The 15913-nt window shown below is 38.6% G+C and overlaps 1 protein-coding gene across 2 annotated transcripts in view; it reads right to left on the bottom strand.

Moving 5' to 3' along the window:
- The window catches only part of TSC22D2 (TSC22 domain family member 2), a gene marked incomplete at both ends in the record, with an annotated part of 53580 nt that extends 38298 nt beyond the window's left edge, over nt 1-15282 (bottom strand). Inside the window, 2 exons of one of the 2 annotated variants that reach the window (XM_080696233.1) lie at nt 773-844; nt 13313-15282. In XM_080696233.1, the coding sequence (XP_080552359.1) occupies nt 773-844; nt 13313-15282 (2042 nt within the window). The remainder of the gene's footprint in view (nt 1-772; nt 845-13312) is intronic. The other variant, XM_080696234.1, reaches the window with a different exon arrangement.
- Nucleotides 15283-15913: the final 631 nt, after the last annotated feature.

The following is a 15913-nucleotide window of genomic DNA, read 5'->3' as shown; positions in this document are numbered from 1 at the left end:
GCAGAGTTAAAAGAATCTAACAAGCTTTGTGTGAATTTAAAAAATGCTGTTTGCTCTTAACTTTTATTAATTAAACATAGAGTGATGGAGTGCTAATAAATATTCAGCAAAATAACTGAACAGAGCACATACTACTTGAAATGTGTGTTAAGCAGAAAGATAAACCAAAGTACTTTTTGTAAAAAATGAACTGAGATTTTATTCTTTATATTTTAAAGTTAAAAATAAAATCTATGCATTTTTGTGAGAAAGAAAACTGTCTTAGAAGCTTTTAAGTCAATAATATGGATCTAGTTAAGTCTAGCAAACAAATTGATGTCAAAATTTGTCCAAAATTAAGTAATGTCTACTTTGATACTTTGGTCTTGTCCTTCCTTCAATGTTTTAATTTCAAATAATATTTTGCTTTGTGTTATCAAAACTTTTACAGATAAATCTTATAAAATAGTATATAGCTATAGTTTATTTTACAGAATAATTTGTGTATTAAAATATACCTGGTAAGTGGTTATTTCATATTATAAAATTCAATACAAAATACACAAATCCTTAAAAAATAAATATACTTAAAAGTGCACAAAATGCAATGAAAAGAAAAGCATATTTATGGTCTATATAAGATGGAGATTGTCCTTTTGGTTTATTTTGCTGCTTTGTCCCATGCTAAAATCCCATGTGATTTTCCCCCTTAAAATAACACAGATCGGTTTTATGCAAAGCAATTCATGCATACACTCTTGCATGTATGCATTCCATTCGTAAGTATTCATACCTATCCCAGAGGTTCTTTGATTCCTGAAACGTGTTCAAATGGAACGCTTGGTAGAAAGCGGTTGAAGGATTCCTGTGAGATCCGAGAATCAAATGGAAATGAGGTTGAGAATGTACAGTAAAATTACTACTTTTCAAAAAAAATGGAAGATTTTAGATTTCTCAAACAGTGCAACTGCCTTAATGTAAATAGAAAGAGCCATATAAACTTGCTTACGCTTTGAAAGGAATTAAAAAGTAGACAAAATCTAGATGCTAATAATAATTCAGAATTAAAGTCCTAAAAGAAATAATAGGTACTATTATTTCTTTATATATTTTTATTTATATACTTTATACTATTAAATACTAGCATCCGATTGTGTGTATACATATGACCGTGCCTACTTACTTCATAGCTTATCAACCCTACTCTGTTAACACACACCTTTATAAAAATCTACATGTAAAATGTTAAGCTATACCTTTCTTAGGATTTGCTAAATGAAAGTTGGAAAAGATTGATAATGAACATTAAGAGTCCTTTCCTGGGTTGGACTCGACACTTCCACCTTCAGAATCCACTTCTTTATGAGTTTCTCTGGGCTAATGCAAATAAGGATGCTGCAATTATACGGCAGCTTTCTAACTTCTTGCATTAGTATAATGGCCCTCTTAAAGAGTAAAACCTACTCACCATAGTTATTCATTTCTACCATTCCCTACACCTAACACGGTATAATCTTAACTGATGGGCTCATCTGCAGTTGCCTGTGTGGATGATTTACCTTCTATCTCAGTAGTTTCTGGGGGAACTAAACTTCAACACAGCTGCTTCCTAATAGTTCTCTCTCCTCTTCAGTATAGTTCTACAAACTCCCTCACCTTCTACCTGTACTTTTGCAGAACAAATACTTGTCATATCACTTTATAAAAATTCTTCACTCATGCTGTACCAGAATAGCAGCAACACCTTAGGATGCAGGTGCTCATTATATACCAGACACCATTCTAAATGCTTTACATTTACTTTTACAACAACTCTACTAAAAGGGCTAACAGTTACTATCCTCATCTCACAGATCAGAAAACTAGATCAGATAAAAGTGACATGTGTTAGATGTCACAGAGTTATTACAGAAGGTAGTAACCAGTTGGTCTCACAGTTTATGCTCTTAAACCACTAAGTTAAACACACAGCAGAGTTAAATTTCACTCTCTTTACATCTCTTAATCCCTTAAATAGTGATATTATTTAGCTTTGCAGAATGGTTGAAGAATTAAGACTGACTAAAGTTTCTAAGATACAGTCAATAGCTGGGCATGGTGGCGCACACTTGTAATCCCAGCATTTGGGAGGCTGAGACAGGAGGATCATGGTTTGCAGACAGCCTCAGCTACTACTTAGTAAGGTCATTTGCAATTCAGGGAGACCCTGTTTCAAAAATAAAGAATTAAAAAAAAAAGGGGGGGTAGGGGTGTAGCTTGAAGGTAGAATGCCCCTGGGTTCCACCCCCAGTACTGCAAAAAAAAAAAAAAAAAAAAAAGAAAGAAAGAAAGAAAAAAAGTCTGCAAAATTATTTGTACAATAAGAAAACCATTTCCAAGGTCTATTGGAATAGCAAGCAAGCATCACTGATCATCAAATAAGACAAATACATCACAGAATGATTTTAAAAGTCATTAAATTGTGTTGAATTAAAAAATCATTTTTGGAAGCCAGGTGTGATGCCGCATGCTTGTAATCTCAGCATTTGGGAGACTGAGATTGGAGGATAGTAGTTCGCAGACAGTCTCAGCTACTTAGTGAGACCCTGTTTCAAAACAAAGAATAAAAAATAGGGCTGGTGCATGTATGTCTACAAAAGTTTGTATCCCACTATGATGTATGAATACAGTGCACCAATAAAAAATTAAAAAAATAAAAAAGAAAAGAAAAAGAAAAAATATATTTTATTTATTTATTTATTTATTTATTTATTTATTTATTTATTTATTTTTTTGGTGGTACTGGGGTTCCTGGAAGCCCTTCTACCTCCGGGATACACTCCCAGACCTATGTTTACATTTTTATTTGGAAACAGGGTCTCCTAAACCAGCGCACGTGGCTGGCTTTGAACCTGCGCGATCCTCCTGTCTCTGCCTCCCAAGTGCAGGGATTACAAGCGTGCGCCACCACGCCCGGCAAGAAAAAATATTAAAAAAAAAAAAAAATAGGGCTGGTGGTATAGCTCAGAGGTAGACTGCCCCTGGGTTCAGTCCCCAGTAGCACATAAATTATTTTTAAAAGGCATTCTGAATATAAACCATTTACCTTTTAGATAAATAAAAAAAAGGAGACATAGTTGCCCAAAGTTCAAAGTAGCTGTTTGAGTAATTAGGATTCCTAAATAATGTATTCTTCCTGTGGCCCCATTCTAGCTCCTTTCTATTTGTTTAACCTTTACTCTATTCTCTTTAATAGATCCAAGACAATCAAAGATACTGGTTAGATCTACCAATAACAAGGCTTAAGAGGGCTTATAACTACTATTTAATGACATATAGCCTTTCAGCATGTATTTGTCAGACTTTAAAAAAAAATTATACTTAGAAGTTGGTCTGCCAAATCAAATAAAAGCCAATTAAACCAACTGAAAACTCAATTTGGCTTTTTTTTTTTTTTTTTTTTTGGGTAAATCAGGCCTGTCCAGGACTATATGGGAACTAGTTGGCTATTCTTAGGTCTGTATGGAGACAAGTAAATGGAATGACTCAAAATGGAAGGTAGTAAATACTTCCTAGGTTGTTATTATTATTCTCCAAGTCTAGAATTAAAATTTCAGAGAGTACTCACACTTTAAGTATGCTTAAAATTAAATGTTATAAAGATGACATTTTTTAAAAAATAGGACTTCAGATATCCTGCCTTTGAAAATGTAAGTATTTAACTTGAAGCAAATATATTTGCCAGATAAGCTGGTTTCAAATGAAGTTATTTTACTTAACGTATAAAATTTCAACAAATTCTGAATGTAGGAGTAAGATGTTTCTTACAAGTCAAATCAAATGTAAAGTGAAAAAAGAATACATCTACAATCAAGAGTAAGTCTTGAGGCTTGAAAAGAACCTGTGAAATAAAATGTAGTTAACTGGACCTAAAGAATTTAAAAACATGTTAGAATTAGGTTGCAAAATTAGACATAAGACAATAACAAACATCTTTTCTACATAAAGAAGTCATTTAAAGTTATACAACTTAATATACTATAGAAAAACTTAAGTAGTCTAAATTTTAAGAACAAAAATGTAGTCTTACTATGAGAAATAAAATTTCAGGTGGGATGCAGTTCAGTGGTGGAAACACTTGTCTGAGCATGAAGAAAAAGGCCCTAGATTTGAACCCCAGCACTGCAGTTGTTGTTGTTTTTTCCTCTCTAATTTCTGGAATACTTCAAAGTGAGATGTTATCCATAAACAGAGAGTTGTTTTTCATTTTTCTTTTTTTTTCTTTTAGCAAATAGCAATAATAAGTTAGTCTCAAAATATTAACAGGTATGGTTCAAGGTATCAAGTCTGTGAAACCTAATTAATCAAAACCACCGAGGCAGGTGAGAGATGGGGTGATTAGAGGAAAAGAACCATTAGTAAATCCTAACGGGTTTCATCATCAAAAGACTTCTATTTTGGAATGACATAAAAACTGAGGGGATTAAGAGCCCAAGAAAACTCTGTCAATAGGATCATTTCAAGGTTACAGTCTATGAAACCTGAAAGCAACAGAAGGCAACTAAAATGTAAAAATTAGGAATATTAGGTTTTATGCTCTGGTCACACATTCTCTTCTGCCAAAGAAATAAAATTTGAAAAGAATTTTCTAATAATTTATTTGATAACAATATAAATTACCTTTCTAAATATACAGCTAGTGAAGCAATTCTTAGGAAGATTGAAGTGTGGTTTATATGGAATTTATTTTAGCCACCTAAAATGAAAATCCTACTTTCCAATTTGTGGACATTTAAAAAAAAATCATTGAACAAAATGTATTTCTTCCTTCCTAACTTTACTAAATAGTCTGTGATAACTACTCCAAGTACATGAAAGTAGTATATCAAAAAGTGACACAAAGCATGTAACAATGTCTACTTTGTTTTGCACACAATATCTTCTTAGGATAATTATAACTGGGAGGAAAAATAATCACACATACACCACTCTTGAAAACTAACCTACAAAAGTTGTTGGAGATTTAAAAGGTACATGAGCAGTGAATTCAGTGAACACTTTGTCTATAATTTATGTCAAAACTAAACTTCAAGCAGGGTATGGCAGCCCACACTTGTAATCCCAGTATGAGAGGCTGAGACAGAAGGATCTCAGTTTTGCCACCAGCCTCAGCTAACTTAATGAGGCCTTCTAGAACTTAGTGGGACCCTGTTTTAAAATAAAGAATAAAAAAAGGGGGCTAGGGGTATAGCTCAGAGAGAGAATGCCTCTGGGTTCAATCCCTAATGTCTGTCTGTCTGTCTGTCTGTCTCTCACACACACACAGCCCAAAATTTGAACTTCAGAGATTTCTAAATAGAAAGCAGGGAAACACAATAAGATCAACAAGGGCCATCTCCAATATTATTACCTGGGGAATTCAAAAGATTAGAAATATCCTTTGGATAAAAGGTTGCAATAGAACCAACACATCAGTGGCTAAAGTTTCCTTCCTCTCATATCTCATTGTCAAGAAATAAAGCAAAACTTTCAACTCAGAATATTTAAGAACACTGGAGTTGAAAATATGAATATGAATCTACAAGCTGTGCCACTTAATAAACAGATGAATCAAATTCTCTGAGTCTCAGTTTCCCTAATCCATAAAATAGGAAGAAAACACTTCCTTAGAGTCTGTTGAAAAGGCTACACTAGATTACGTATCCAGTGAGCCTGGCATAATTAAGCTTTGTATTTAACAAAGAATTATGGTGCCCACATTATACTGTGTAAAAAACAACTTTTGGAAGAGTATCTTAAGATAAACCAAATGTTCATAACCATTCAAGGTAATTTTCTAGCACACAGAATACTTAAATTTAGAATTAGGTGCAATCCCCCTCCCCACCCTATTTTATTTATTTTGAAACAGGGTCTCACTAGGTTGATGAGTCACACTACTTGCTGAGGCTGCTCTTGAACCTATAATCCTTCTGTCTCAGCTTCCCAAATATTGGGATTACAGGCATGTGCTGCCATACCCAGCTGAAAATTTTGATTTTGGCGACCGAGCATTCCCCTTGTACTACCCTTAGCAAAACCTCATCACAGAGTTTTAATTTATAATAATCACTGAAAAAGGTATTAAAAGACCACAAGATAAATACTACAATTTAACAATAAAAGCTTCAAGAAACAGTTCTAAGAGCAGTCATAAGCTTATTATAAAAAATCTAGGTTTATCATAACCCCATTCAATTTGGTTCCTGTCAATTTAATCAAATCATGTTCCAAATATGAAAGATTCCCACTCTTTCATGTCATTACACAAGCTGCCTTCTCCTTCAGCTTGGAAGATCATTCTTTCTCTTACCAGTGCCCTAATCTGAAAGATCCTTTTAAGATTTCATGAGTTAGCCTCAGAAGAATGTACAAATAATGGGTTGATTCTAAGGACTTAAACTGGATGGGTGGGGAACAAGGTGGCAGAGACTTTATCTTCTTGAATCTTTTAAAATTTGAACTGTATAAACATATACCCTTTGCAGAGACTTTTACTACTACCTTCTAATCCCAAAATGATTTGATGTCTCAAACTGTTCTAATTGGCACCTAACATGTATAGCCTATAATGCATACCAAAGTATGTACCTGATAATCATTTTCATATAGCCTGAGATCTTGGAGGTCAGGATAGCCTTATTTTTGTATCCCAAGGCTTACTACTCAAGGAATACAGGAGAAGTTTAAAAGCATATTGTTGCTTTTAAATGTTTTCTTGGGCATTCAATTTATAGAATGAATATTTGCAAACTTCACTTACTATCACACAATAGGCTAAAGGCAAAAAAGGAGTTTGATAAGAGGAAGGTTTAAACTGGCAGCTCTCTCATAAAATTCTTTTAAATGCATGAATTCAACAGGGCTAAAGGAAATCTAAAAGTTTGACCAAGCCCATATTCGCGAAGACCAAAGAAATAAGCAACTGGTGAAAGGGCCAAGATTAGAACACAATTTGCTGCATTCCTTACTATATCACAACTTCTCTGGCCTAAAATGACAACTCTTTTTTTAAGGACATGCCCATAAAATTATACTTGCAGAACCAAAACTGAAGACTTGGTATAATTTATAGTACATTAAGGGGTGATCTGGACACTAAACTCTTAACATTTCTGTGATGTCTATTTGCCATTCATATTGTCTTAATGTTATTGATTATCATGTATTATTTACAAATTTATTTTCTTCATGTTTTATATAGGAGAAACAAGAGTCTGATAGGGCTGAACAACTAGCTTAAGGTCAAGTGCTTCAAATATGCAGCACAACAGATTTCAGGTCAATTATGTCTGACTCCACTGTTTGTAATGGTCACTCACATAATACATAATTAAAACACTATTGATTTTATTTAAGTCCCCTTCTTTTTTGTCTTTGTTTTTAAAGGAGAGATAACCATATAAATGATTTGTTTTGGTTTAACATATAAAACCACTAGGCAAAATTGAATTGTAATTCTACTTTAGAAACTAGTTGGCTTTAAATTTGCTTTGGAATTTCTTTATTCACACAAACAATTTTCTTGCACAATAACGAAAAAGGTTAGCCTAAAACATTAATAACACAAATATATCAGCATTATTTACAATAATTGTAATCACAAAGGCCATTTTCTACATAGTAATATGCTTTGGACAAATTTTAGTGAAAGTTTATGGGGAAAAATTTTATTTACTTTTTTCGGGTCTGGGGATGAAACCCAGGAGCATTTGACCTCCGAGCTACACTCCTGGCCCTATTTTTTATTCTTTATTTTGAAAACAGGGTCTAAGTTGTGGAGGGCCTCAATAAGTAGCTGAGGCTGCCCGCGAACAGTGATCCTTCTGTCTCAGCCTCCAGAATGCTAGGATTACAAGAGTGCACCATCACACCCAGCTAAGGGAAAAATTTCAAATAATTTAACTTTCTGACTTTTTGTATCTCCTCTGTTAATTAGTGTATGTCCTGGGTAAAAAGTAATAAAATTATTAATGCAATATTCTGCAGATTTTTCACTTAACCACTATATATACTTGTACAACTAAAAAAGTGAGAGTTCATTCTATTTCTTAAAAATTACTGTTAGCCTAAGTGCAAAGTAAGACTAAATATTTAATCTGATTTGAGGTTTTAAATTTGAGAGGTCCATAGCAACGTGTGTGAAATGTATTCACCTGATTTTTTTTGTGTGTGTGGTACTGGGGTTCCTGGAAGTCCTTCTACCTCTGGGCTACACTCCCACGGGCTACACTCCCAGACCTATTTTTAAATACTTTTTTATGTGGAAACAGGGTCTCTTAAGCCAGCACGCTGGCTTTGAACCTGCGTGATCCTCCTGTCTCTGCCTCCCAAGTGCGGGGATTACAAGCGTGCACCACCACGCCCAGCTATTCTCCTGATTTAAAAGTAGAAGTTACGCCAATATTTTTAGATAAAGCAGTCAATCAAGATATGTTAGATATTATCTGACAAGTTTGAAGTATACACATTAAAATATATTTATTAGTGTCAAGAAATGATATATAAGAATGATGCAAATGACTATTCCTAAATCTTTGTGAGAGACCCATTTTTTTTTCCTCCTGAACACTGCCAGATTAAGAATATAATAAATATTAAGTACTTTGGTATGTTTAAGAATTGCTGTGGGAAAGACATTAGGTCAGTGATTCAGGTATTCATATTCTTTGTCAATGTAATAAAATGATACTATCTAAAATAGTAGCCTCCAATCACAAGGCCACTTGCTGAGTACAATGAAAAACTATAAGCTTAAAGGATTTATTACAATTCAGCAGTATTGCTGCACATACCTTACATTGTCAGCTTTGGTTAAGATTCCTTGTTAAAAAAAAACTTTCATTCATAAGTAATTATTTAAGGAACATCATTCAAGCTAAATTTAATCAGTTCTGTTTTTATAAAGCCTCTCTTTCCTCATACTTAAGCATTTAAAGAGCAATATAATTAAACAGTATCCTTCAGAAGAGGAAATATATACTGGTTTAAAACAAAAAACTGGACCTCTATTCCTCACCTTTAACAAGTTCTCATTGCAAGACCATATTTCATGTCATTCTACACTATTTTCTTCCATCTTGGCTATCTGCTATCACTCTATACTTCCCTACCCCCAACACTGTCATTATAGGAAAGTCAAAATCCTTTTATACTCTCCTAACAACTTATTTATGTTAGAAAAGGGATTAATTTTGGTTTCTTTAACATTTGATTGGTAGGGCTGGTACTCCCTACTAGAGAACATTAGAAAATATCACTGCTTTCAACTTCTTCTGGTACAGAGAAAAACTCCCATTTGAAATTATAAAGTACAAGACCCATATATCTAATATTTGTGCCATCTCTTTGTATCAGAATTGTCAAAGAACAAATATCAGGAGTGCATATATGGTCTATTACTACCAGTCCTATATAAAAATGATAAGTGACTTAGTTGTGATCTCATACCCTCCTTTCCTCTACAGGGAAACTCCCCAAATATTACTAAAATAGTTACTAAAATCTGTATAACCCCCAAACTGTTACGCCCTAACTTTTTTTTTTTTTTAAATCAGCCAATGTTTGGCCTATATTCGCCTACAAAAATTTTTAAACAATTATTTATTAATGTGAATTGAATGGCCATACTCCTGAGCTTAACTCTTGGTTTTGGGAATTTCAGGTACTTTAAGAAATGACTGATCCTTCTGAAAATCTATTAACTTCCTTTACTTAGGGCCAGATTTATAACTAAAATATATTTAGTAATAAGGCATTTATGAATGTGCCACTATCATTTCATATTAAACAATGTCCATACATGTATGATTTTATACTGATTACTAATTCTTTGGTATGAATACCGTCTCAAAGGATTATACAGGCATTAAGATGGTATCTAGTATGTGACTTATACAACTGTAAATCTGGAAAAGCAAAATTACCTCCACAATTCAACATACAAAGGAATGCAAAGCCAGGCATGGTGGTTCTTGCCTGTCATTCCCTGTTAAACTAGAACCTGAGGCAGGAGAATGGCAAGTTTGAGAACAGCCTTGGTAACTTATGGAGACCCTGTCTCAAAGGCTGGGGATATAGCTCAGTAGTAGAGCAACCCTGGGTTCAATCCTCAGTAGGGGGGAAAAAAAGACAAAACAAAACCACCACTAAAAATGTGTATATATAAATGTACAAACAAAATTTATATTTATAACACATACTAAGGCACACCACTTAGTATTCACAATTTATAATACTTTATCAGTAGTCATTAGCAAACTATAAAAATAAAGCCATTAACCAGATAGGGAGATATATGCCACTAAGGGATCCTTACAATTATGTTTTAACAGTCTTGAGCTGCAGTTGAGAGTTCACAATTGCAGCCATTCATGAGTTCCTGGAATGCGGCCTTCACTTCAGAGTTCACTTTGGTCAGTTATCTATGGAAAGCAATTTGTACTATGGTCCTTTTAAGGCTGGTAATATTTTGCACCTTCTTCTGTTTACAGTAAATGAGTCTTTTAAATGTGTAGATAGTTTAAACAAATTCTTTAGCAGTCACTGTAAAGTGACTATACAATTATTTATAAGCTGTATATTCAACCACTATTATATCTCAACATTTTACACAAAACCAATTTGAAGAGTCTCAACAACTAATAAGCTTTTCTAATGAAAATGGCCTGAAAGATATATCAACTTCATAGTAATTAATAGTCAGAAGGCAATAAAAATTGAAATCTTTTTGTATATTCAACCATCAGTCCTTTTAAGGCTATGACAATATCAAGATGTATTAATAAAAGACCATATTCTCTAATATAAATGATCTCAAAATTGAGTCGCTATAGAGCCTTCTATTAGGTAATAGAACCCAATCAGAAGGTAAGAATTTTCAATGTATCAACCTAAAACCTACCTCATTATTTTTGTTAATTTCTCATTTTCCTTCCTTTTCTCAGAGACTGCCTTTACTAAAAAGTTCCTTTTTTAAAAAAAAAAAGCATCTTATTTATAATATTTGTGTAGGAACTGAGTCAATCTATTAAAAAAAAGTTTAGGTAGTAATTACTCAAGACCTTTTATTCTAACTTATTTTACATTTGAATGACTGCACATAAAACTACACAGAATTCAAAAAGGCAACCCCAATTACCATGTTAAAATTAAGATTTTTAGTAAGATAGTTTACTTATATTCATCTTAGTAATTTAAAACAAATGCCTGAAAAACTGTTATTTAATTTCAAGTGTAAATTTTTAAAATGTCTTTTACAATTGCTTTGTATTAAAAAAAAATACTATTTTTACTTAATGGATTCATTCCTTCACCAGGTGTGTTGGTCCAGTGATGTGAACCAACGTCAAATGTGTTAAGATTACATCTTGGAAACTAGCATGTTAAATTAAAACCATATGAAAGAGTATAACAAAAACTAGACATGCACATTTGATTAGCAACACAGATTTTAAGACTGGGTGAGGAAGAGAAGTGCCATGTTTAAAAATGGGACTATACACACATCAAAACTCTTGTACTGGATTAACTACTTAAAACTGATTAGAATGATTTGGTAGTATCTACAGTTCAGACACTCAAATTTTTTGTTAATAAAGATTATTGAGATTACCAACTTGTTAATCAAGAGGAGAAATAAATGTATCTTTGAGGTCATAGCCTAAAGAATACATTTCAGAGTTTCCATTTGTCCACAGATCCCTGTTTCATGCTATATCATACTAAAGCTCTGAGGAATATAATTACTTATGCTTGTTAAGAGGAGGGAAAATGTATTTTTTCATAGGCATACTTTGTATGGAAAGGGAGGGAAGATTGGGAAATCAATCATTTCCTGAAGAGAGGGCAGTGTACAAGAACAGAGAGGCAACTAAGCAAAAGGTTGTTAACCAATTTATCTGAAAAAATTGGCCCCTGACAGCTAGAAAAGCTGCCTGCTATTATCAAAGGAGGCAAACAATCTGCATTTGGGGTGTAAACCTATATCTGAAAATGGAAGCAACTATATAAAAGTTAAGAGATTTTTCTGAGTGCCTTATGGAATAAGTTTCTTCATTTGGTAGTCCCATCCACAGAATATTTATCAATAACTATCTAGCTGAGCTTCCTTATAGGGCATGAATATTCTCTAAAAGCCTTCCCACAAGCAAGACACCTAACAAAAAAAAGTGAACTTTTAATTATAAAAAGCAGAGATGAATGAATTTCAGTGTGCATTTTTCAAACTAACAGAAATATGTCAAGGCTAATTAGAAATGGGAAGAAAAGAATGTGAAAGAACTAAGAAACATAGGAAGAAAAAGTTTCAACATACCATTGTATTCTCCTGCATACCAATTATTTTAGAAATCCATAGAGTTTTGTTTAGCACATCTAAAATTAACCTCTAAAAACTCCAGCAAATAAATGCCTAACTATAAACTACCTAAAAACTTCCTCTAATTTTTAATGTAAAGTGTTGTAACAATTGAGTGTTTAAAAAATTTCAATATATACATATATGTGTGTATATATATAGTGTCAAATTTCCATGAGACATTTCTTCGAAATCCCTAAAAAAAAAAACTCATTAAAACAACCAAACATCAACAGCACCCCTTAAATAGGGGGAGCTAATTACTGACATTTGAGCTTTTACTATGAATCTTCTAATTTCAAGAACTTTAAGTTTTTAATATTGTTAATCTCATACCTTTTTAACAATAAAAATATTGATGGAGGATAAGAATATCTTTCCAACAGATTTTTTTTGTTAAGCAATAAAAAATATAGTATTATAGTGGAGTCAGTGGGCAGCCCCATGACCCCCTTTTACTAAAAGGCTGATCTTCAAAGCTGGATTTGACACTTCACCATTATCTTTCAGCCTTTCCAGATACACTGGAGAAGATTGCTTACATGCATTGTTTTGCTGTTACTAGAGGGCCTTCTGGTTTTCTGGAATGGAAAATGTGTAAATATTTTCATGTCTCAGCATCAAAACTCACTGACCAAACTTAGAAAGTGTTCGAGTGTGATATGTAAGAGACAACTGTATAACAGCACACTAGCTACTACCTTTAAATTGCTGTGCTTGGGTTGAAATCCAGCTGTTTGAATAAAGAGTGTTGCATCTCTACCTATTGCTTTTAAAAAACTGAAGACCGATTCTCTCAAATACTTTTACTTCAGTAAATTTAAATCAACTTTCCTAAACATAAAGTTTTATATTTAAAAATAAATGCCTCAACTGCAAAATAAAATCTCTCAAAATTGCATCGCATGATTCGGCCAAAATATTCCTATCAAATATTTAAAATAAAGATCGCCATACCTGTCTTCATCACCATCAACAGGAATAGCTATGCTGAATACAGAGGTGGCGAGATTGTTCATAGGTGTTAACTGAAGGGGGTTTGCCAGAACATCTGCAACAGGAGGCTTCACAACAGGCTTATTTTCAGCAATGAGAGAAAGTGGTGGTTGAGGTAGGGGTTCTGATTTTCTTCTTGTATCGTCAACTTGCCCGATTAAAGGCTGGGTCTGAGTCTGAAACTGGGCTAGCTCGGACTGTGGTAGACTTGTTGGTGCACTATGCGTGCCTTGCGCTAAGGGCAGCCCAACAGGCTGGATGATGCTGCTGCTCCTGCTGACTGGTGTATGGCTGCTCAGCTGCTGCGACTGGGCCAGAGGCGCGGATACATTTGGCATAGTAACAGAAGTGGTAGACACACTAGGCACGCTTGGAGCGGGCACAGCTGCAGGCACGTTTGGAACTCCGGGCACCACGGTGTGAGGGCCACCAGGCACGGCTGACAGCTGACCACTGCCACCGATCTGCGGCGGAGGCACGGACTGGGGCTGTCCAGCCCCGGCAGGACCCATGCCCGGCTGCACCACGCCTCCCACACCAGCCGGAGGCACTCCAGGCGGATGAGAAGGTGCAGCCTGTCCGCCTTGCGCTGGTCCAGGTCCCGGAGCCACAGCTTCATTGGGCTGGGAGGACGCACCCATTATCTGCGCGCCCATGGAGGCATTCTGGCTTGTGCCTATAGGAAAACTGGCAGCAGTAGGGGGCGTCACTCCGGCACTGGTGGAGGAGGGTTGCGCGGGGATGGACGGCTGCAAGCCGGCCACGTGCTGCTGCAGGTACTCACTCTGGCTGGAGGACTGGATGGGCAGCAAATGCCCAGGTGGTATCTGAGGCGGGGGATAAGCGAACTGTTGGGAATGCTGCGCTGCAGAAACGCCACTGGTCGGGCCCGGCGGTGGAGGCAGCGACACAGGCGGTTGCGCCAGAGTTACGTTCGGCGGCGGCAGACTCTGTGCACCCGGCCCCGAAGGGGCGCCGCCGGCCACGGCTCCCTGGAGCTGGCTTGGCTGTGCTGCAGTTATCATTGGCTGCGCCCCGGCCGAGGCTCCGGTGAACGGCGGCGGCGCAGAGCTTTGAGCCACAGCCCCACCTACGGGCGGCGGCGGCTGTGGCTGCCCAACGCAAAAACTCTGCGGCTGGGCCGGAGTGGGCTGGCTCATTTTCTCCGACGGGGGTAGCTGTGACACAGCAGTCAAGGAGCTGTCAGTTCCCGAGTCAGGCCCGTGCGCCCCCTGCATGGAGGCCACCACCACCACCACCGACCCCCCGGTGGCGCCCAGGCCGCTGTCCCGCTCCGCAGTCTGGTCGAAAGTATTGCTGTGTCGAATGCAATCCCCGGACCTGGTCAGGACGCTGCTGTCTGAATCCCGCTCATAGTATTCCATACACGTCCATCGGCCGCGGCGATACGGCTCCCCGCTCCCGTGGTCCAGCTTGATCACGCGAAAACGGGAACTACAGGCGGTGGGGGGCTGAGATGGAGTTGCGGTCCCTGGTCCCGTGGATGGGCCCGCGACCGGGGGGCCGCCAGAAGCCCCAGAGGCGAGGGTCGAGGTGGCCGCTGCCGCCAGGGTACTGGCGAGCGCCCCGGCCAAGCTCCGGGACGAAACAGCTCCTCCTCCGTTGGCGGGAGCAGCGGCCGCGGCCGCCAGCTGCCCGTCCAGGAGGAGGTTTGGGGAGACGGTCCCGGGAGTCTCCGCATCCCCAACGTTATTAAGCGTCTCTTCCGAGGAGCTGCGCTCGCAGACTTCCTCGGGGCCATAATCCGTGGCTCGGGAAACATCGAATATCTCGGAGGAGACGTCTTCTGTGCGTGACTCGTCCGGGTCGTCCAGGCTCTCGGTGTCCTCGGTGATGCTGGTGGCCACCTGGGCAGTGGTGACACTGGTGATCTGGAAGCAGCTCTTCTTCTTGGCCGGCATCTTGGACATGGTGAAGGAGGCTGGAGGGCACAGAGGCTCGCCAGCTCCTCTGGGATCTCGCTGCAAACCGGCAAGGGCAGAAGCCGGGGTTGGGGGGAAGAGGGAGCCCCAAAGACAAAGTCTGAGTTCGCGCTGGGGTGCGAGGCGCGCCGCTTTAAGAGTCACGGGCCGATCGGGGGCCGGCCGCGGGGCGAGACATCCTCCTCGCGTCTCCTCCTCGGCGTGGCTCTCGGGCTCGGCCCCGGCTCCCTCCCGCGGCGGCTCCTCCTTCCTCTGCGCCTCCCGCAGCCGCGGCGCCTCAATTCAATCCCCTCGGCGGCGGCGGCGGCGAGAGCGAGATGGCAGCAGGGGCGGGCCGGCTCTGGCCCGGGCTCGGGCGCCCGGCGCGGCGCGGTCAGCAGGCCCGGCGGGGGTGGGAGTGGGAGGGCGGAGGGGCGGCGCAGGCCGCTCGGGCGCCGAGGGAAGCAGTCCGGAGATTGCCGAAGGGCGGGCGGCCGCGGCCCTCCCTCCCCGGCTCTAGCCGGAGCTCAGCCCCGGGGACATGTCGCCCGTCTCCGGCGGAAGCCCGCTCCGGGGGCGGGGAAGCCGGCTGGTCCTCCCTCGCGGGGAGCCACCCCCGCGGGCGGCGGCGTCTCGGCCT

Source organism: Muscardinus avellanarius (genome assembly GCF_963383645.1).
Source record: "Muscardinus avellanarius genome assembly, chromosome: 5".
NCBI lineage: Eukaryota > Metazoa > Chordata > Mammalia > Rodentia > Gliridae > Muscardinus > Muscardinus avellanarius.
Note: the sequence above shows the minus strand (reverse complement) of the source record. Positions and strands in the feature narration are given on the sequence as shown.